Source organism: Lynx canadensis, chromosome D4 (genome assembly GCF_007474595.2).
Source record: "Lynx canadensis isolate LIC74 chromosome D4, mLynCan4.pri.v2, whole genome shotgun sequence".
NCBI classification, from domain to species: Eukaryota; Metazoa; Chordata; class Mammalia; order Carnivora; family Felidae; genus Lynx; species Lynx canadensis.
In genome coordinates this window covers 12,994,384-13,016,754 of record NC_044315.2, presented here as the reverse complement: position 1 = coordinate 13,016,754, position 22,371 = coordinate 12,994,384, and the positions used below count along the sequence as shown (strand labels likewise).

Below are 22,371 nucleotides of genomic sequence, written 5' to 3'. Positions count from 1 at the left end.
AAGAATTAATAAATGAGGGGTTTAGCCTGTTCCCAGTTTTTGCTCTCATCACAAAATCAGCTGGGCTGCTTTTTCTGTCCTCCCGATGTGTCACCTTAGGATCTCAAAGTGTTCTTCAGACTGTGAAGGATATGTCAATCATGATGCAGGGAGCCTCGGTTGAGTTCCTGACCCATATTTAACACTTTCCTTACCGTGACATGACTTAACATGCTAAAAAGCAAAAAACAAAAAACAAAACAAAAGTCTCCTACGCTCAGGTTCACCACATGATTTCATTTGCCCTTTCCAGGTATTTAAGTCAGCACTGCCCTGGGACCTATGCAGCATGCAAAGGGCTAAAAAGAAAAATCAGACAGTGAAAGTAGGAGAAAGTGAGGAGGTTGGCCTGTTTTTCAAGACCCCTTTTGCCAAAAACAAGAGCCTAAACTCGTCCTCGTTGTTGGTGGTGGTGGAAACAGAGCTGATCCTGCTCAATGCTCCCATGTCTCCAGCAGTGAGAGCTGCCCTCCGACCATTCTGTGTGCCTGTTTTCCACTGCCATTTTGGTACAACCAGCTTAAAGAGAGCTGCCTCCCCCTTTCTAGCACTTCCACTAACCAGGTTGGAGGCCATTATGCAAATATAGTTCAAGGACAGCACAAGCTTTTTTGTTTTGTTTTGTTTTTAAACTTTAACTAACTTATTATGGACTAAAATATGCATTTCTAGCTATGAGACAATTTGTGACAAGAGGCCCCAACTTTGGGGAATCTCTCCTAAGGACAGAATGCCAAATACAGAACAGGATACAGGATTTAAATGCAAAGATATTCATCACATCGTTATTTATATCAGATGTTTAGACACAATATGAATGTCCAACAATGGAGGTATTGAGTGAGCTATTCACATCTCTTGGATGCAATACTCTGTAGATATTGAGCGTTATGCTTTTGAAGAGCTTCCAATAATACAGGAAAATGCTTATAATAGTTATAATGCTAATGGAAAAGAAAATGAGAACACAAAAATTGTACTTCACAAATATGCCCACCCCCCCCACACACATATACACTATGCCTATGAAAATTTTTTAAAAAAGAAAGAAGAGAAAAAAAGAGAGAGAGTCTCAAAGGAAATATGCCAAGATATTATTAAGTAGTTGTCTTTGGCTAGGATTTGGGACTTTGGAAATTATTTCTCATTTGACTGTTTCTAAACTTTTTATGATTTTTTTCATATCAGTCATGCACTGCTTTTATAATAAGAAAAAAATATTTCTTATGTTGGAACCAGAAGGCTTCTGACCTCTGATTTGCATTTCTTGAAGGGAGAAACAAACCCTAGTGTTCTTAATTACACTGGGAAAAAGAGAAAGGAGAGTCAAAGATTAGAGTCAAAAAAGCAAAACCTCCTCGATTTTCTGGCACCCTGGTAATTGCCCAGTTGTGCATGAAGGTCCCTTGAGAAAGCATGAGGTTATGGTACTGTCGGTGTGCTTTAAACTACTGAAAGCAACCTGAACCGAATTGTGTCCCAAGACTAGAAAAGACTCCTTTAAAATAAATCAGCAGGGGTGCCTGGGTGGCTCAGTCAGTTAAGCATCCAACTTCAGCTCAGGTCATGATCTTGCAGTTCGAGCCCTGCACTGGGCTCTGTGCTGTCGGCTCAGAGTCTGGAGCCTGCTTTGGACTCTGTGCCCCTCTCTTTCTCTCTCAAAAATAAATAAACATTAAAAATATGAAATGAAATGAAATGAAATGAAATGAAATGAAATGAAATGAAATGAATAAAATAAACCAGCAAATTGGATCAGTCGATCCACTGGCAAATCCAATGTATAATAAAATATCCTTTCAAAGTCAAATAATCTTGTATTTTATCCAATGTGATAACTCATACATCTGAGTCTTTTAAAAGTAAGACCCACTAGACTTATATTAATTTCATCTGATTTCTATCTCCAGAGCATCATTTCTTATTCACACGCTTCAATATGAGACTATGAGTCTTGCTCAAGAAGATTACATAGAAAGTCAATATATAGTTTATATGGAACTCCATAACAAATAATTACACTTATTTGATATTAATTTTCTCACAAAAAAGATTTGAATACCACTTTCTGCTGATCTTTGGTTTGCTCATTTCCAGGTGTGTTTGAATTTCCTATGATTTCCTCCCCTCCTCCACATAAATCAGCATGTCCATTTCTAAACCAGTACCTTTAGCAAAATGTTACTCTTAAGAATTTTGTCAACCAAAGAGACTTTATTTTCTCAGATGCTGGAAATAAAATAGGAGTATGTTTTAGGTGCATAGGATTCTATTCATCAAATTGCATTTTTCTCTTCCCACTGCCGGGTGACCTTGGGTTGTGCCAAAGTGAAAACTGAACCCAGTATCTGCTTAAAGTCCTTTGATGACCAGCCACCATCCCTGTTTAGATCCTGATTAGGGGTCTTGTTATCGTTCTGCATCTTGATGAACATGGATTTTTGCATTTCCTATTAATCACTCAGTTGTTTCAAATTATTTCGAATATCAACAACTCATCAGGGAAATATGCTGCTTAGCTGGTGATTTTGTAAAGTCGTTGTGTTGTGTTGATCGAATGACTTCTGGGTCTAATCCTCCCATCTCTCCCTGCCCTTGTTCTCAGGAAACACATCCACAGATCCTATAAAGAAATTGAATGAGTAAATAGGAAATTTCAGAGATGTTTCTTTAAGGAAAGTTTCAGATGTAGTGTGTTAATGTCCTCAAACCTATTGGTTAACATTATTATAGGTGGACTTTTCTAAATACTTACAAAATCGTAAGAATTTTCCTGATTATCCATTGGGTTGCTGTGGTGTTTCTCTAAAATTCTCTGACGTGTTACAAACTTCTTGTCAAACTCAGGTATCGTCTCTCACATATCTAACAAGCATGAAATGATTGTGGAATGGTCTTTTCTGTCTTTGATAGATGGAGCCGAAGTGCCCTTGCAACTTACAGATGTATTTCAGTTTAATATCATGGTTATTTTCATTTTCAAAAGCTTGCCTCAGTCTCCGTGTCGCTTTTCACAGACCCATTGCTTGCTTGGACATGAATATAAATCGCAAATTAGGCTAATTAACAGACACTTTGAAAAGGACTCCGTTTAATTTTTCCAGTATGTTTTCCTGTACCCTCAGCTTGTTCAACTATAGGACCTGCTGGGTTTTAGAAGTGGAAAGTCTGTGATTAATTCAGCCACATAAACTATATTTTATTATTTAAGTGGTAAATATACTTGTTTGTTGCCCAGGAGATGAATCAAACTGTGTTCAAACATAAAATTACTTCTCCCAAATCATTTTTGTACCTCCGGGGTTTTGTCATTTTTCTATAATATATTCCTGCTTTGAGTCTTTTTCTGTACTACAGTTTAATCTACATGGCTCCAAAATGTGAGGCACTTGGGTGAAGCATACTTCTGGGTTAGTCGATGCTACCTATATCTCAAAAATGTCACGTTCATACTAAGTCTCAAACAGTTTCTAAAACTCCGGCAGCCCAGTTTCTATCACCTAATGCTTGACTAAGTGCTTAGTAATAATACATTGTCCAGTAGATTCTTGTTTAAAATTGATGATTAACTCTTGAAACACGCTCCTGGTTTAGAGCTCTGTGTGGAACGTGCTGCTTTTTCATTTTTGGTTTCTCCAAACCAGTTTCCTTATTTCCTTAACACAGCAATTTGGTAATAATTCATCCACTCATCAAACAATACTGAGCAAGGACTAGCTAGCTAGCGATCCCCGCTGCCAATGGACTTCTGTTTCATACAAAAAGACGTGTACCCATAAGGGGAAGGAGGGGCTGAAGCAGTGTGCTGGGCAGCCGCACAGAGTATGCGAGAGACACAAGGAGAAGTGAGGACTCCGTCCCAGTTATACAGGAAGGCTTCCTCAGTGCCACACGTCAAGTGAAAGGCTTGTGGTTGATTCTGCAAGCAGAGGGAACCCCAAAAAAAGGGAACTGAGGGGTGCCTGGCTGGCTCAGTCAGTTAAGCACCCTACTTCTGCTCAGGTCATGATCTCGCAGCTGGTGGGTTCAAGCCCCGTAGTGGAGTCTCCATTCTCAGCGCAGAGCCTGCTTCGGATCCCCTGTCCCCACCTCTTTCTGCCTCTCTCTCTCAAAAATAAACATTTTCTTTTAAAGGAACTGAATAGGGGCACCTGGGTGGCTCAGTCAGTTAAGCATCTGACTTCAGCTCAGGTCGTGATGTCACTGCTTGTGGGTTTGAGCCCCACGTCAGGCTCTGTGCTGACAGCTCAGAGCCTGGAGCCTGCTTCAAATTCTATGTCCCGCTCTCTCTCTCTCTCTGCCCCTCTCCACTCACGCTCTTTCTCTCTCAAAAATAAATAAACATTTAAAAAATTTTTAAGGGAATTGAATAAACAAAGGCTACAAGTTCAGAAACAACTTCAGGGGCCCTTAAAGGAGCAAGTTGTGGGGTATCTGGGTGGCTCAGCTGATGAAGCATCTGACGTCGGCTCAGGTCATGATCTCACGGTTCCTGAGTTCAAGCCCCACATCGAGCTTAATGCTGTCGGTGCAAAGCCATCTTCAGATCCTCTGTCTCCCTCTCTTTCTGTCCCTCCCCTGCTGTTGCACACATTCTCTCTCTCTGTCTCTCTGTCTCTTTCTCTGTCTCTTTCTCTCTCTCTCTCTTTCAAATATGTAAACATTTTTAAAAAATAAAGGAGGGACACCTGGGTGGCTCAGTTGGTTAAGCGTTTGACTTCAGCTCAGATCATAATCTCACAGTTTGTGAGTTCAAGCCCCACGGGCTCTGTGCTGACAGCTTGGAGCCTGGAGCCTCCTTCAGATTCTGTGTCTCCCTCTCTCTCTCTACCCCTCCCCGGCTTGCACTCTGTCTCTCTCTCAAAAATAAATACAAACATTAAAAAAAAATTTTTAATATAAAAATAAAAAAAAAATAAAGGAGCAAGTTGCTCAGCATGACTGGGGCATGAGGTGTGGGGTCCTGGCTGTGGTGGGAGGGGTGCGTAACAGCAAGGGTGTAGCAGTGACCATGTATCACCAAGAGATAAAACTAAAGAAGTAGCCAGGAGTGTGAGATTGGCATTCCTTGAATGCCTTGCTAAGAGTTATTAGTAATGGAAGCCTCTAAAAAATTTTGGTAAGGAGGGTGATATAATCAGGAAGATTGCTTGGGTAGCTGCATGGGGAATAGAATGGAAGGACCAGAATCAGGAAGACCAGTAAAGAAACTTCTGAATAGTTATGAGGCTGCTGGCTGAACAATGGCTGTGACACTGAGGACAGAGAGGGAAGGAGGCAGTGAGAAGCACCCGGACATACCATATATGTACTCGCTTCTCTCTGTCTCTCCTGTCTAGAATGCACTAGAAATAGGCTCTGTGAAGGCAGGAATTGTCTGTCAGCTTTGTTCACTGCTCTACCTCAGCACCTCAAAGGTGCCTAGCACAGAGATGCTCAATGAATCTGTGCATGACTCCCCTGTATGCAGGGGGTCAGAGGGAACAGATATGACACCCCATTTCCTGACTTTGAATGGGGGTACAAATGACAGTAAGAACATAAGCAGAGGAGCTGGTTTGCAGACAAGTTCAAGGAGTGGAGAATACGGGAATCATGTAATTTTGAAAGACAGCTTCCCTTCAATCTGAGAATCAGAATTGCATCCAGGCTAAGGCAATTTGTCCACAAGTGAGCCGAAGATAGAAAATGTCAAACTGAATTTGGGGGAAGTTGTGGGGTTTTTAACAAAATGTGTGATTTTTTTTCTTTCAAATCTTGAAGAACACTTTAATCTTCCTATATTTCATAGCGTTTTGACAAAATAACCAACCATGTCAAACAAATCCAAGAATTACTTTTAGGGTACATGTTGAAAATACCAATTTTATTATAGAGAAAAATCAGGCTTTATTTACTAAATCACCAATAAAATAGCTAAGTAACTTCTACCTGATTTACATTTTTCTATTAAATGCACATTGATGAGATTTTATAGAAGGAGCACATATGTGTCTATCTCCCTCCTGCCCCTCAAATGACAAAAAAGGCTAAAATAATAAATATATACAGTTTTGAAACAAATCCCTATCAGTACTTCGCACGGAAGGAGATGAAAAAGGTTACTATGCTAGAAGGCAAGAAATTTTGAGTAACTTCTAGAATATTAAAAGCAGGTATAGAAAGTAGAGTTTGGAAATCATTTCAGGAGAAAAATATATACTGTGAAGTTGAAGATCATTTCAGTTACCATTAAGGACCAAAACAAATAAAGGCAGGAAATAGGAGAGGCCCTGGGAGCAGAATCAGAACAATGAATTCAGGACCTTCTCTCAGAGTAAATGGCCCCACAAATTCCCTATCAACGAATTGTATTCTACAGACAGACTCAGCCATGCACATACAAGGTTATTCCCTGCAATGGTGTTTATAATTACCAAAGATCAAGAACCACCCCAAAGTTCACTAATAGAAAACTAAATCATAAATCATAATACATGCATATAAGGAAACATTAGGCAGCCAACAAATAATGAAGCTGAGTAGAATGGTCTCCAGGATAGGTAGTCACATGAAAAAAGTGATGCGTAATAATGTATAAAGCTCACGACCACCTGTGTAAAAGATGTGTCTAATTCTCTTTGTTTATGTGGAGAACATCTCCCAAACCAGGAATAGTGGTTGCCTTTGTTGAGAGGTGCTACAAAATGGAGGACAGAAATGATACCTTTCATTTTCACCATATATTTCTTTATGCTATGGATTTTTTTTGCCATGTACATATATTATCTAGGCAAATATGATACTTTTTCAAAGGAAAAGAAAGGTGGAAGGGAAATGATAAAGTCTAGAAAATAGAAAACCTAAAGTAATGTGGAAGAAATAAGATAAAAGAAACCAGTAATCATATTAGACATAACTGGATTCTTTTCTCCCTTGGATTCCTAATGATATTCTGATTCAGTTAAAAAAAAAATCTAGCCTTGCTGTTTACAAGGTACAGACCTTCAACAAAATGACCACACAAAAGTGACCGAAAAAACAAAAACAAAAACACAGATGGAATAATCTATCAGACACATTCTAATCCCCCACGAGAGTATATATGGCAAATAAAATGTTAATATAAAACAAAATATGCAAAGCAACAACATTAAATAGGAAATAGAGATATTTTGTGTTGATAAAAACTGCAATATGCCAAGAACAGACTGTCATGAACCTTTTATACGTTTTTTAAAACCTTCAAAACATATAAAGCAAAGATTCTGTACTTTCAAGGAATAATTGTGAAGTATGTACTCATAATAGAAGATTTTAACATGCCTCTCAGAAATAAGAAATAAGTCAAATAGAATATTTGAATAAAAATTAAATGTAATCTGTATCTATAGCAACCTATCTACCTAAAATTCTGTACCCAGAAGATAGAGAAGACACACTTTTTTTTTCAAGCAAAATAGCATGTTTGCAAAATGTTACAGATACACACATACACTCTTTTAACATTAACAACAATTTTAAGGCAAAATGGCATATATTTAAAAATGAATGAAAATGACATAATGCATAGAAAAGTATGTGAGATGCATAATCTTAAACACATTTATTAAAAAAAAAGAAAGAAAGAATAAAAAGAGTGACCGTGATGTCAACTCAAAATTCTAGGCAAAGAATGGCCAAGGAAGCAAAACTGAAGAAATGAATGGATAATGATAAAAGCAGAAAATAATCACTTCAAATTGTAAATAATAATATTGATCAATAAATTGATCAAGATAATAATTGGTCAAATAATAATTGATCAAGAAAATCTGATTCTTTGAAATGACCATGATTTTGATAAGTTAAAAATAAAGAAGACTAAAAAAATCCATATAATTCTAGATATAAAGGAGATTTTTAAATAATAAGAAATTTTTTTAATCTTTTTTTTTTTTTTGAGAAAGAGCCTGAGAGAACAAGAGATAGTGTAAGTGGGGGAGGGGCAGCGGGCAAGGGCGAGAGAGACTCCACACCCAGCGCTGAGCCCAGCTCTTGATCTCACAACCACGAGACCATGACCTGAGCCAAAATCAGGAATCAGATGCTTAACCAACTGAGCCACCCAGGTGTCCCATATAATAAGAAAATTCTGCATGCAGCTGTATACCCATGAACTTGAGAGTCTTGATGAAATGTTTAATTACATAGGAAAATATATGAAACAGAGTCAGGGAAAGGCAGAAAATCTAAATTGATCAATAATTGTTGGAAAATGTATAAAGGTGATCAGCGATCTATGCCTAAAAACACTTCAGTGCTAGATAGTTTATAAACATCTTACTAAACCTGCCAGAACCAGGAGAATTCCTTTGTTATGGAAACCGTTCTGGGGCATAAGTAAATAAAAAAAAAGTTTTCCAAGTCATACTGAACAGTTAGTACAACTCTAATACCAAAATGAGGCAGGATGGGTTACATGTACCAACCTCATTTCCAAACATAGTTGTAAAGATCCTAAATAAAATCTTAGTGTGGTTAAAGAATCATACATCAATACCAAGGAATTTTATATTAACTTATCATACTCCAAAAGTGCTATCTTGATTCATATTCCCACAAAGAATATTTAAGGATACTTGATTCTCTTCATCTCTGTCAACACTTGGGGTTGGTCAAATGGCTCTGACTTTTTTGTTGGACGTTTTTTCCCCCTGGTGTTGTATATATACATTGTGTAATTAATATTTTAAATTTTGTTTTAATTTCAAATAAAAAAGGTTTTAGAGTATTTCAGGTCAGCTAAAGACAAAATTATGAAACAAACTTCATATTTGGATCCTCCAGCCTCTCCTTAGTGCTTCCTTTTCCTCTTGAATGAGGGCATGGACAGGTGGGCAGCCACTCCTCCCACATCAGTTTTCTAGAAAACCTGCAAAGCCCTGGCATACGACTGACAAACAACAGCACATGTATCTGTGTCTCCGGTGCCCCTTTCCCAAATTCTTTAGAAACCCTACACTATGTACCTTCCTTTCCCTCTCCTCAAATCTGTTCCTAGGAAGTCCTGTTAATGTTCTATTTCGGAGTAAATTTATCTATCTGCTGCCCCAGAAAAAAATTACATCTGAAGTGTGATCTCTAATTAGGCAATAAAATGTAGGCATCTGCAGAGCAAGTAGGTCCCATGTTTAAGGAATTCTGTTTGGTGCCTAATTTTGAAATTTTTCTAAAACAATGAACTCCAATATGATCCTGGTTGTCTCAACTTGTTACCAGCTAAGTACACAATAATACCTTTCAGACCACAGCCGGACTGGCGGAAAGAGTTAAAGGGCTGGTGAGATTCCATTTCTGCCCCCTGAATCCTAATCCTGTGGATCTCAAGTTTTCTTTCCAATTCAGGCACCTGTTCCTGAGTTCCTCTTGCCCCGAGGGCTGCTCAGTTCTTTTTTTATTTTTTTTAAATATGAAATTTATTGTCAAATTGGTTTCCATACAACACCCAGTGCTCATCCCAACAGGTGCCCTACTCAATGCCCATCACCCACTTTCCCCTCCCTCCCACCCCCCATCAACCCTCAGATTGTTCTCAGTTTTTAAGAGTCTCTTATGTTTTGGCTCCCTCCCTCTCTAACCTCTTTTTTTTTCCTTCCCCTCCCCCCTGGTCTTCTGTTAAGTTTCTCAGCATCCACATAAGAGTGAAACCATATGGTATCTGTCTTTCTCTGCCTGACTTATTTCACTTAGCATAACACTCTCCAGTTCCATCCATGTTGCTACAAAAGGCCATATTTCATTCTTTCTCATTGCAGGGCTGCTGAGTTCTAATCACAACTATCCTTCTAACTCATTTTGTGACCTGAAGCAAGTTACTCTGTCTCTGGGTACTGGACTAGATTTCTAAGGCAACTGATAGTTTAACAGTGGATGAGTCTCTGTGTCTGTTCTCTCCCTCATAGTGGCAAAACTTAGAATTATATATTAGCGGGGTGTGTGGATGGCTCAGTTGTTTTTGAGCATCTGACTCTTGACTTTGGCTCAGGTCATGATCTCACGGTTTGTGAGTTCAAGCCCCACATCCGGCTCTGCACTGACAGCATGGATTCTCTCTCTCTCCCTCTCTCTCTGACACTCCCCTGCTCATTCTCTCCCTCCATCTCTCTCTCTCTCTCAAAATAAACAAACATTTTTTAAAAAAATTAATTATATATTAGCAAATCCTACAAAGTTTACTTCCCATGCAGTTGGAAACAAGCAAGCACTATTATTTTTCCATTTTACAGATAGAGAAACTTGAAGCCTAAAGTAGCTGAAAAAATAGTAATTCAGTATACATATACAAATAACCTTTTGGCTTCCTTACCTAGCCTCCCTCTGACTTGGAAAAAAGATCACTGTTACTGTTCAGCATTATTGTGGAACTTTGTATTAATCCAACAGGTTTTAATCCTTCATTGCTCTCTCTTTACTCTCCTTCCTGTTTTCCATCCCTGGAGAATACTTTTGTCCCCTGGATTACTGCAAGGAAAGATGTTATTGTACTGTGTGCTTTCTCCTTCTCACAACCTGGAAATAATTGCTAAGTTATTCTCAAGGTGGTTCAAGGTTATCAAGAGGGCTGAAGGATCTAGAGCCATCACAGTGTTGAAACCATTCAAAACTAGTGCTGAGGAGTAAGTGTACTGATGGCTACATTGCATACATGCATATACACACACATGTGCGTGCACACACACACACACACACACACATACACATAGTAGGACCATTTACCAAAGGGCATACCAAACTAGCTACTTTTAAACACTTAATTTCTCAACTCATAGTTTACACATTTTTGTAAATCCAGCCAGTTTTAATTTTAAAACTGAAATGATAGAAAAGGAAATTTCCTTTGTCTCTGGTTTCTCTTCATTGTAAACATCATTATGTAAGGTGGTCTCCGTTAGGAGGCTACTGAGACATCTTCCTCTTAATGAATTGCAGAACCCTTGAGTTGAATTCTTGCTATGTCTGCTTTCCCCGTGGTTAAAAATCTACCTTGTAGATATTAAGATAGTCTATGTTCAGATATGATTGAATTTCTGTTGGGCAAAAACATGCATTGCTAATGGTCACCTTGTCTCAAATTGCAGATTACGGTGTTTCGGATGGGATCAGAAGGACACCAGGACATTGATTTAGCTATCCTGACAGCTTTGCTCAAAGGTAAGAGTTTCTGTGTCCAGAGAGTACAAAAATAATTTAAATGGATTAACACAGCAACTTTGTCTCCTAATCGTGGATATAAACCCAGATGATACCATGACACATCCAATTATTGACAACATAAGGACTTCTCCTGGAAGACATTGTTCCTGCTATGAAATTCTTCTATGATAGAGCTGTCAAAGTGTGACTCAATTTCATAAAGTTTAAAGCAATTACCATTCAATTGTGTCCACTGAATCATAAAAATACATAAAGTAAAAGGCCAATATAGTATGTAAGACACTACATGACTGAGATTATTTAATAATTATTACCCCATTTACTTGCAAAAACCGTGTAATATGGCAGAGATGCTAGACAGATACAGAGATGTCATAATGCATTAAAATGGAAAGTCAAAATCATTGAGGGAGACGAAGAAATAAACAAAAAATAAACTTGTAATGGGACGTTAAATTTAACTGTAAGTTTCCTTGAAGTCAAGGCAAAAATAGAAAAGCCCTGGATTCTACGATTTTCCCTTTAGAAGGTGGACGCTTGTCCTCTTCTCTCGCCCCATGTTACCAAGCGGCCTCACTATGTGTGCTCATATTTGGAGCCATATCCAAGAGAAGAGTGGTTTCCTTCAGGCTCCACAGATCAAAGTCTGCCCTTAATGTGCCTTAGTTAGGAATATTACACTTGGCCAATAATGTTCAGCATTAAAATAAACAAGAGGAAGTTGTTCAGCCCTGAAATGAAAACTAGAACCATAAGATGAAACAAAACCACAAACCTCATTGAATGTGGTTCCGAATTTGAGATGTCTCCCTCATTCTCCCCAAGCCCCATACTTTGCCTGCTACCCCATTTATCACAAGGTTGGTGACTGCCTGTTTGTGAGCCTTCCTGGATCATAACCCTGTGAGGACAGATAATGTGTCTTATCCATTAGTGCTTCCTCAGCACCTCACATAATCCCTCACACATGGCAGCATTCCGTCAATTCTTGTTGAATAAATTAGGGAATGGATTACTGAATGAATGATTACTCAGTGATTACTCACTTAGCGATTGCTCAATGAATGATTACTCAGTGATTACAATTAACATTCCACAATTGAAATTCAGAATAGGAACCCACTGTATTCTAATTTCCAGTCTACCTACCCTTTTCCACTATTAATATTCTCTTGAATACCCATAATGTGGCAGCCGTTATGCCTAGTGCTAAGTTTTTTATACATGCTGTAAACATTAATTATCGCAACAACTGTATTATGTAGCAGCTATATTTAATCCACATTCTACAGACAGGTAAGTGGAGCTACAAGATGTAAGAAACTTTCTCAGGGTTACCATGCTAATTAATAAGGCTGAACTTAGACCCAAGTCTGTCTAACTCTTCACTGCACCACCTATGACTCCATTGACACTAGAAGCCATGGATCCCCTCCATGTATTCCCCAAAGGTGTATTTGCACATTCATTCAAAATCCCAATCGCATTTCAGAGGTTCACCATCCTGTGAAGTGGGTCATGTGTCCTAGGTTGAGAACCTTTGCTCTAAAGTACTTCATTCCAATGAACTAATAAATGCATGTTCAGGAGAAGAATTCAGGGACCATGCATGGGCTGAATCACAAAGCATACTCTGGCCTCCATTCTCCATTTGTCAGAGATAAAATTAAAAGTTTGAGGTAAGAAATTCTCTGATATTTGCTATTCTTACAGAAAAATAATTAAAAGTAATAAAGCCAGTAACTAACATGTACTGAAGACTTGCTAAGTGCCAAACACCATGTTAAACACATTCTATGCATAAATCCATTTAATCTTTATAAGTTTGATGGCCAGACTATTACCAGGCCCATCTTGAGATAAGGAAATCAAGACACAGAACAATTCAGTAACATACTCAAGATAAGTAGTACAGAAAGGCTGACCCCACAGCCCTCACTTACGTTTACCACCAAAACATCTCTATTGCATTGATAATAAGAAGTGGAATGCCACATTTACCACCTTGAAACAGAACTCAGCAAATGGAGAAGTGGGCCAGTCATTGGTTAAAAACATATTAGCCTTCATAGTATCTTCTACTGAAAATATTTTCTTCCATGTTCACCAATCTGTCACTTCAATTTGTGTTTCACTTGTAGATCAGTCTTAGAATTTATTTGTTATCATATAGAATAGTTGTTTTCTGATTGTGCATGACAGACCATATGGAATACATTTTATATTATAACCAAGTACCTACATATGTTTTTAGAACTCAGGTTAAAGTACATGAAATAATATTTACATTGACTGTGTGCAATGAAATTGGATATTTTCTATTCCATTCCGTTCTATTCTCTTTAATGATGATTATATCCCACCAGCTTGATTTCATGACCCACTAATGGGTCATAACCTGCAGTTTAAAAAACACTGCCATAGTAGATTAAAGGAAATTATGACTGCTCTAAGAAATTAACATTTCTAATCACCATAATGAACATTATTTATGCAGCAGTTGATGCTAATGGGAATTTATGCCATTAAAAGATTGTGATGTGTCAACTCTATTTTGCAAAGGCTTTTAAATGCTTTCTGATTTTGACCCAGTTGATCTGTGAAGGATGTCAAGCATAATACTTTCTGCTGACTTTCTTGGAGGCCAAGAGCATATTTATATCAGTTATGATTTCCTTAGTTTGTTAAATTATTCTTCTTATGTATTTTTTTAAATTATGCCTGGGCATGAAACCTGGTTTAACACTTAATTTTTATAATTGTACTTCTCTTTCAATTATCCCATGCATGAGGAATTTTTTTATAGTCAAGTTTTTATTCCCTCCATCATCTGAGAAAACCAGGAAGTAGATAGGAGAAGGAGGAGAAAGCCATGAAACTAAACACTAGTCCATAAGCCCAGAGTCTGGAGGTGGGGAGGGGGAAGGACGGATAGGAACCAGGTGACCCTAGGGAAAGTCTACCTTTGCTGATCCCTTGTTTCTGAACCCACTGGGTTTTATTTCTTCAGTATCAGTATATATTAAAGGATACTTTTATAGGACACAGAATAATGACAAATCTATTCAAAACTGACGAAAGAAGGAGACAAAAAGAATGTTGTTCCAGAGATGCCTTTGACATCCAAAGTTGTTTCAAATGCTGGCCTGGGGTGGCTTTTGAGAATAAGTGATGTCGCATTTGTCTTTCACAGCAAGATAACCACTCTCCAAGAGTGGTGATCTGAGGCTAGAAACTATACACTCTACACCCTTCTCCTCCTCTTCAGCTCTCTCCTCACCCCATTACACCTACCCAGGGGAAGCCAAGGAAAATGCAGCGAAAATGCAGGACACTGACTATTCAGATAAACAACAAATAAATGTTTAGCATAGGCAATGTCCCAAATATTGTCTGGGACATACATATCCTAAAAAAGCTGTTTATTATTTATCTGAAATTCAACCTTAACTGGGAGTCCTGTACTTTTATTTGCTAAAATCAGGCTTCCCTACTCAGACAGAGGAGATCTGATGCCATTAATATCTCTGGACTTCAGACACCTTGAGTGGTTCTATGGGAAAAGGACTCAAAAATTTAGGCAAGTAACCTAGTCCCTCTCCGTTTGCCTCCCTCTCAGCCTGGCCCTGCCTAAATCACAGCAACCAGAGACTCACTGGAAACGACCCCAAACTTCTGTTAGTAAACTATCCAGTGTTGACCAGCCTCCTGTCAGTCACCTTATCCTGGCTGACTTGTTCATGCCTCTTGCTCTGGTCCCTCTGCTCCAGGCTCAATAAAGCCAGAAAACATCTGCTCACAGCAGGGTCCCTTGACCCTCTCTGTGGATAAAATTACTTCCAATTTTTAACAATCTTTTCTTGTACACCTCAGAAGTCAAATCACATGGGTGTGTACCCTTCCATTTCTATGCATGCACTGAAGTATAGTATGTGGTCATCACTGTCCTCCATCAGTGAGAAATTCATTGCCTTTGGGTTTAATCTTCATTGGTAAAGAAGCTCTTGCATGGCATGGGAAAAGACCTTTATTGCTTACTTCTTTTTTTCTGGAAAGCATTTTCTAAAAGCTAAAAGAGGGTGCAAAACGCTGTGTTCCTCCTCAAAACTGTCAAGGTCATCCAAAACAAGAGTAGCTTGAGAAATTGTAACAGCCTGGAGACGCCTAAGGACACATGAGGATTAAATGTAATGTGGTTTCCTGGATAGGATCCCCAAGCAGAAAAAAGAAGACTGAGAAAAATCTGAATAAAGTATGGGTTTTCATTTTAAAAAGTTTTAAGGGAAAAATGGGAGAGCTATGCTATCATATATTTTGGATCTGAGCAGAAGACATAGTGTCGCCAAGAAAACCATCCTTGTTTCATGTCAGAATGACAAAAAAGGAGACAGCATCTTATGGAGTTAGCTGCAAAAGTCAAGTGCATATGGGAGAAAAATACTGTACTATGTGCAGGCAGTATTTAAAGTGTCTGTACAAATCAGGTAGGCATGGATGGTAGCTGGTCACTATAAGAAACGATTAGAAATACCGCTGAGGAATCTAAGCAGATTATTTGAACCCAGGACTAATAGGAAACAATTTGTATAAAATCCAATTTTCCTGTGGACTTTCACAGTCATTTCAGAGAAAATTATCCCGTTCCTCCCACTTAATTTTATGTCTCGTTTCCTCGGACAAAATTAATGCTATCGATAAGTAATAAACTAATGAATTATATACAGATATAAGTGGAGGATGACAACTTCTTTCTAACAGAATACATTTGTAGTTTTCTTGAAACTATGAGGAAAGAAGTTTGAAATAAAAATTGAAATGTCAAAAGAAGAGCCAGGCTGTTCTAACTTTCGTACATTCTCAAGAAAGCTATTGATTAGGTCACATAGAACAATGAAAATTGCTATGTTCTGAACCATTTTCCTTTAAAAGTATATCTTTACAAGCAACTAAACTTGAAAAAAAATGTATACAAAAGGATAAAGTGTATATATGTTTTAGTGTTTTGAAGCTACGCTGCATGCCCCTCCAACTTTATTAACTAGAAAATGTAGTTATTATCACAAACTAGTACTGACATCAGTAGATAATTAGTCTTGCTAAATAACTCATCTTGGTTTTTAAATGGCTTAATTAATCCCTAGTAAAATAAAAATTGTGGCATCATCCTGATGTAGTGTACGTCCAATAATCCTATGCACCAGGTCTCATAAGCAATTAGCATCCAGGAGTGTTTATTGAGAAGCTACTTGCTTGATCTCAGATGATTCATAAATAGACTAAATGAAATTAATTATGGCCTTGCTTTGAAGATAAAAAATTATTTCTGATTATATCAGAAATATTATATAATATATTTATATATATATTTATATATATATATAAATATTATATAATATATATTTATATAATATATATTATATAATATATAATAGATTATTATATATTCAATCTTTCCCATCCCTCTTTCCTATGTGTAGGCAGTTTAATAGAACACATGCATGATTGTTTTCCTTTTTTGAATTGTTTTTCTTTTAATAGTATTTTTTTAACTCGGAATTGTTTACATAGACTTAAGCCAAAAAAAGAGAGACATTCATGTTGATACATTCATCACATATGTGAGATGCAGATACCATAGTTACTAAATATTATACAAATGGAAGTAAATGAAATTTATCCAAAAGAGATCAACAAGGTCAAAATGTGTGGCATTATCACTTCATTTTAACTTTAAGGGGCACCTGAGTGGCTCAGTCAAATGAGCGTCCAACTCTTGATTTCAGCTTAGGTCATGATCCCAGGGTTATGAGATTGATCCCCACATGGGGCTCTGCGCTCTGCTTAAGATTCTCTCTCTCTCTCTCTCTCTCTCTCTCTCCCTCCCTCCCTCCCTCCCCCTCAGCCCCTCTCCCCAACTTGTGCGCTCTCTCTCTCTCTCTCTCTGTCTCAAATTCAAAAAAATAAGGGCATGGGGGCTAAACTGTGGGAGAATAGTGAAATATTTCAGTTAGAGACCAAATTCACTAGCTTATTTTTACAATGAAGACTCTTTACAAAAATATTAAATCCTTCTCTGCTTGAGGCCATCTTTAGTCTTCCTTCTGTCCTTTGATTTGTAAATCAGGCTTCCTCTGTGCACTTGTTGCCAGATGGCTCATTTTAGCCCTTTAGTCAAATCTTTAATGTAGAAGTCACAGAGCTGATTGACCATGAGCAGTTAGAGTCCTGGCATGGGCCCCAAAACCTATATAGATCAAGATATCTGCTTCCTTAAAACTCTCAGAGCTCTTACCAGGGCACTTAGCTACCAGATGACCTTGGCTGCACACCCAATATCTTAGTGATAAAACTAGAATGCCCACAACTTCTCTTAATGTAATGGCAAGAATCAGTGTAATCGGACACTTGTTTTATGTTTAAAGATTAGATCACCAGTGGAATTTGATTTCAACCAGGAATTTTTTTGCTTACAGGTGACAGAAACACAATTCAAATTAGCTCAAGCAAAAATAAGTAACATAGATTTGTGGATTCACATGACCAGGAAGTTGAAGGGTAAACCGAGTTCAGGCCAGGCAGGATCCAGGGTTCCAATGACATCATTGGGGACTGTCCTCTTTCTCTCAACATTAGTCTGTACACCTGTCACACACAACAGCCATCAGCAGTGCTAGGCTCAGACCCAAAACCAGCTGAGTAAATCCATTAAATTCCTGGCAATTACAGCAGAAGGGGCCCAGGGAGAACTTGCATATGCTTGCCTTAAAATCAGCACCCACCCCTGAATTCATCACCACAGGAAAGGAGATGGGAGAATCCCTGTGATCCATGACATGAGAGAAGGGATCAGCTCTACCAAGTCACCCAGTTGTGGGTCCCCCACCTCAACACACACACACACAAACGATTCTGTAGCCAGGAAGTAGAGAAGGAAAGAATGCTGGTAAGACCAGAAGCAACTTGAAAAATACACACACACACACACACACACATACTTCTCTGAAGTACTGAGGGTCAAAGAGCGTCAGACTTGTCTCAAATGCAAATGCCTCAATATCTATATACCAGGAATAAATTCTTCATTCCATAGACAAAAACAGAAACTAAGTCAAATGAATACTAATTAAGGCCCAGACATTCACCCAAATCACACTCATAAAGTTTACTTCAGGTGGACCTAAATGCATAACTTCTTAATATTTTCTACTACAGAATGATTATGCATTATTATTACAGTCAATATTACCTTTTTAAATTTTAATGGTCTGTACTTGAGTATTTCTGCCAAAAATATTAAAGGAAATCACATTCTTACCCCCTTTTTTCCCCCAAGACCGAAAACTGTCCTTTAGGAAAAAAATGGTTCTGTGAAGGCCAGTGGCCCCAGGCTTTCCCCTCTGGGCTCCCTCCATGCCATCCTGCACTGTTGCCTCAGCCCCTCAGGGTAGTACTTGTCACAGTGGGACTGCCCAGCAAGTTCCTGATAATAGTGACAATGATGCCCATAAGAGCATCACTACTCCCTGTTGATCATACTGCTTACCCTCCCTGAGACTCAGTTTCCTTATCTATTAAACCCAGATAATTATAATACCTCTCCCACAGCTGTTGTAACCATATTAATCGATAATGCAAGTCAAGCATTTAACCCAGTACCTGGAAAAATCTGTTTCATGATGGTCAGACATGATGGTCTGACTGATGAGGACAATGTCAAACGAGAAATAAGGACGAAAACCACCTCTGTTTTACTCCCCACCACATCCACACATACACAGCACCTAGGATGACATCAATGATTCAAACATTATTTGTTAACCTCATGAATGAATGATCAATAGACATTAAGATCAGATTGGATATATATTTAGATCTTAGTGCTTTACTGACTGTGGTATTAACTAGGTTGCTTAACCTCTGTATATATGCCTCAGTTCCCTTCTCTGTGTGAAAAAAAAAAAATCATAGCTGTCACATGGAGGCACGTAAGGAACACATGAGACAGTGACATTGGAAGCTCCTGGGCAGACACTCTGCCTTCTTTATGGTAACTACCTTACATCTACTATGTTTATACCTTTTCTCTTTTCAATAGGGTTTAAAAAGTCCTAGGGAACTGGGGTGCCTGGGTGGCTCAGTCAGTTAAGTATCTGGCTCTTGACTTCCACTCAGGTCATGATCTCACAGTTCGTGAGTTCAAGCCATGCATTGGGCTCTGTGCTGACAGTGCAGAGCCTGCTTGGGATTCTCTCTCTCTCCCTCTCTCTATGCCTGGCCCCTGCTCTCTCTCTCTCTCTCTCTCTCTCTCTCTGTCTCTGTGTCTGTCTGTCTCTGTCTCTCAAAATAAATCAATAAACTTAAAAAAAATTTCCTAGGGAATTGGCATATCCCCTATGTCCAAAATCCAACAGAATCATAAAATGTTAAATTTGAAAGGAGGACCCATAAATCTGAAAACAATAGCAAATGATAAATAAATTTCAAGCATACATGTAATGATCCAAAACAGGTACACACACACACACACACACACACACACAAAAGGACTTTAATCTTGAAAATTATTGAGAATATGCTAAACTGCCTTAAAATGAAATTAATTTGCTGGCAAATTTATTTTCTTACAAATCCAAGCAGATCTTAAAGCAATAACAGAGAGCAAGGTAGATAGCAATTTTAGACACTTGTTTGTCTCAGTAGGAGAATGAGATAAAAGACCTTAAATCTTTTCATCCTGTTATTTGTATGTTTTACAATTCACAAAGCATCTTCACATAATTTCATCATCTAATCTTTGCAACAACTCTGTGGAATGGTTAGCAGATGATTTATCTCCCAACGGAGACTTTTTGGGCATGGAAGTGAGAAATACTGACAATTATGGCAGAAAAACTAGAAGAAACCAAGAATATCCAGGTAAACTGGGGAAGTGAATCATCCTGATTATAAACCCACCTCCCACAGGAAGTTTCTGGACGATAAGGATTATGTCTTCTCTGACTTTGTACCCAAACACCCAGAAAAATGCTTAACATACAGTAGATGTTTTATATATATATGTGAATATATATAAGAATATATATGATGGGGGCGCCTGGGTGGCGCAGTCGGTTAAGCGTCCGACTTCAGCCAGGTCACGATCTCACGGTCCGTGAGTTCGAGCCCCGCGTCGGGCTCTGGGCTGATGGCTCGGAGCCTGGAGCCTGTTTCCGGTTCTGTGTCTCCCTCTCTCTCTGCCCCTCCCCCGTTCATGCTCTGTCTCTGTCTGTCCCAAAAATAAATAAAAACGTTGAAAAAAAAATTAAAAAAAAAAAAAAAAGAATATATATGATGATATAATCATCATTGCAATAATTCCAGAAAATGTCCCAGAACTCCAGAACACACATTTCTAGATTATAAGGACCCACTGAGTGCCCAGTACAATGGGCAAAAATAAACCCATATCAAGTTATATTATAAAAACTGCAGAACATGGGAAGCCAAATATATATATATGTAATATATATTATATATTATATATTATATGTTATATATTATATGGTTTACTATGTTATATTATAAATATCATGTTTATAAATTATATTTAATATAATCATAAAACTCATAAATTATATAAATATAAATTATATGGTATTTATATATACATAATTTATATACATATATAAATACTATATAATGTACTAAATACATAAATACTATATAATATACTAAATACATAAATACTATATATGTATATAAATTCTCCCATGAGCTTCCAAAGAAAAAAAACAGCTCAAATGCAAAGGAGACAGAATGCTTTAGACTTCCAAACAACAGCATAGAAAGCTATTGTGCAATGCCTTAACAATTCTGAAGAACATTTATGTGCAATCTAGAATTCTATGCGTAATCTACCAGCCACATGTGAAGGTAGAATAGACGTTGTCACACGTGAGTTACCAAAACATTTACTACCCATGAACCATTTCTTCAGAAATTACTGGAGGATATGCACCACTGAAATGAAAGAGGAAACCAAAAACAAACAACAACAGAAACAGAAAACACAGAACCTGGAACGCAGGAGCTGTAACCCAGGAGAAACATGTTGGCAATCCCTGGCTGAAGAGGAAGGGACACAGTTCTGCACTGGCCACAAGAGACAAAAGAGAAGCTGCCATCCCTTCCGAAGACTCAAGCCTGGAATCCGCATAGTGTCTTTTCTGATGCATTCCATTGGCAGAAGCGAGTCACAAGACCAGCCCAGGTTCAGTGTGAATGCTGGGTGATATATAGTTCCTTAGAAACTGTCTTCAGGGGTGCCTGGGTGGCTCAGTCGGTGAAGCATCTGACTCCTGATTTTGGCTTCGGCCATGATCTCTTGGTTCATGAGATGGGGCCCCAGGTTAGGCTCTTCACTGACAGTGCAGAGCCTGCTTGGGATTCTTTCTCTCTCTCTCTCTCTCTGCCCCTCCCCTTCACCCTCTCTCTCAAAGTAAACAAACATTAAAAAAAATTCACCTCCCCTTGACATGTTTAGGAAAAAAAAAAAAGAAAGAAGCTATCTTCAAAGACTATCTGCCATGGAGAACCAAAATAATCAGCCATGAGAACTGAAGTGGTTGCCTCTGGGTAAAGAGGCAGGGAGTGATGAGATTTGTGATTTTATAACAAATCTTGTAGGAATAGATGACTCTTAACGCTGTGCATGTTTAACCTTAGTAAAAATGAGGTACAAAATGGACTACCTGGTTCTCAGTGAAAGGGACAGAACAAGTAAAAGACAAAGGAAGGGCAAACAGAAGTTAGGAAATCATCACTGTAATAATTCCAGAAAATGTGCCAGAACTCCAGGGCAGGCATTTCTGTAGAACGCTGCTAAAAATCGCACTATGGAAGATGCAGATATTTTATTTACTCATCCGTGCAAATGAATTCATTTTTGTCATATCGCGAACAAGCAGTATAACCCAGTAGAATTTTTTTCTTTTATTCCCTCTGTCTTAAGTCGATAACGTTTCTCAGTCTTGCATATTGTGTGTCATACGGGAACACTTTTACAAAATTTTTTTAACGTGTTAATGGGAGACCTTGTGACCTACTGGCTTCTTTTATTGCAGAAAGGGCACAATAAAGAGGACTCGTCCATTGAGCTAGGTTGGCAAAAATAAGGAA

At 38.2% G+C, this 22,371-nt stretch overlaps 1 protein-coding gene across 4 annotated transcripts in view; it reads left to right on the top strand.

The window, feature by feature from the left end:
* TRPM3 (transient receptor potential cation channel subfamily M member 3) overlaps positions 1-22,371 on the top strand; it is a 502,889-nt gene that overhangs the window by 367,481 nt on the left and 113,037 nt on the right. For all 4 annotated transcript variants that reach the window (XM_030293212.1, XM_030293204.1, XM_032595678.1 and 1 more), the window contains one exon: positions 11,139-11,211. In XM_030293212.1, coding sequence (XP_030149072.1) covers positions 11,139-11,211 — 73 coding nt within the window. The remainder of the gene's footprint in view (positions 1-11,138; positions 11,212-22,371) is intronic.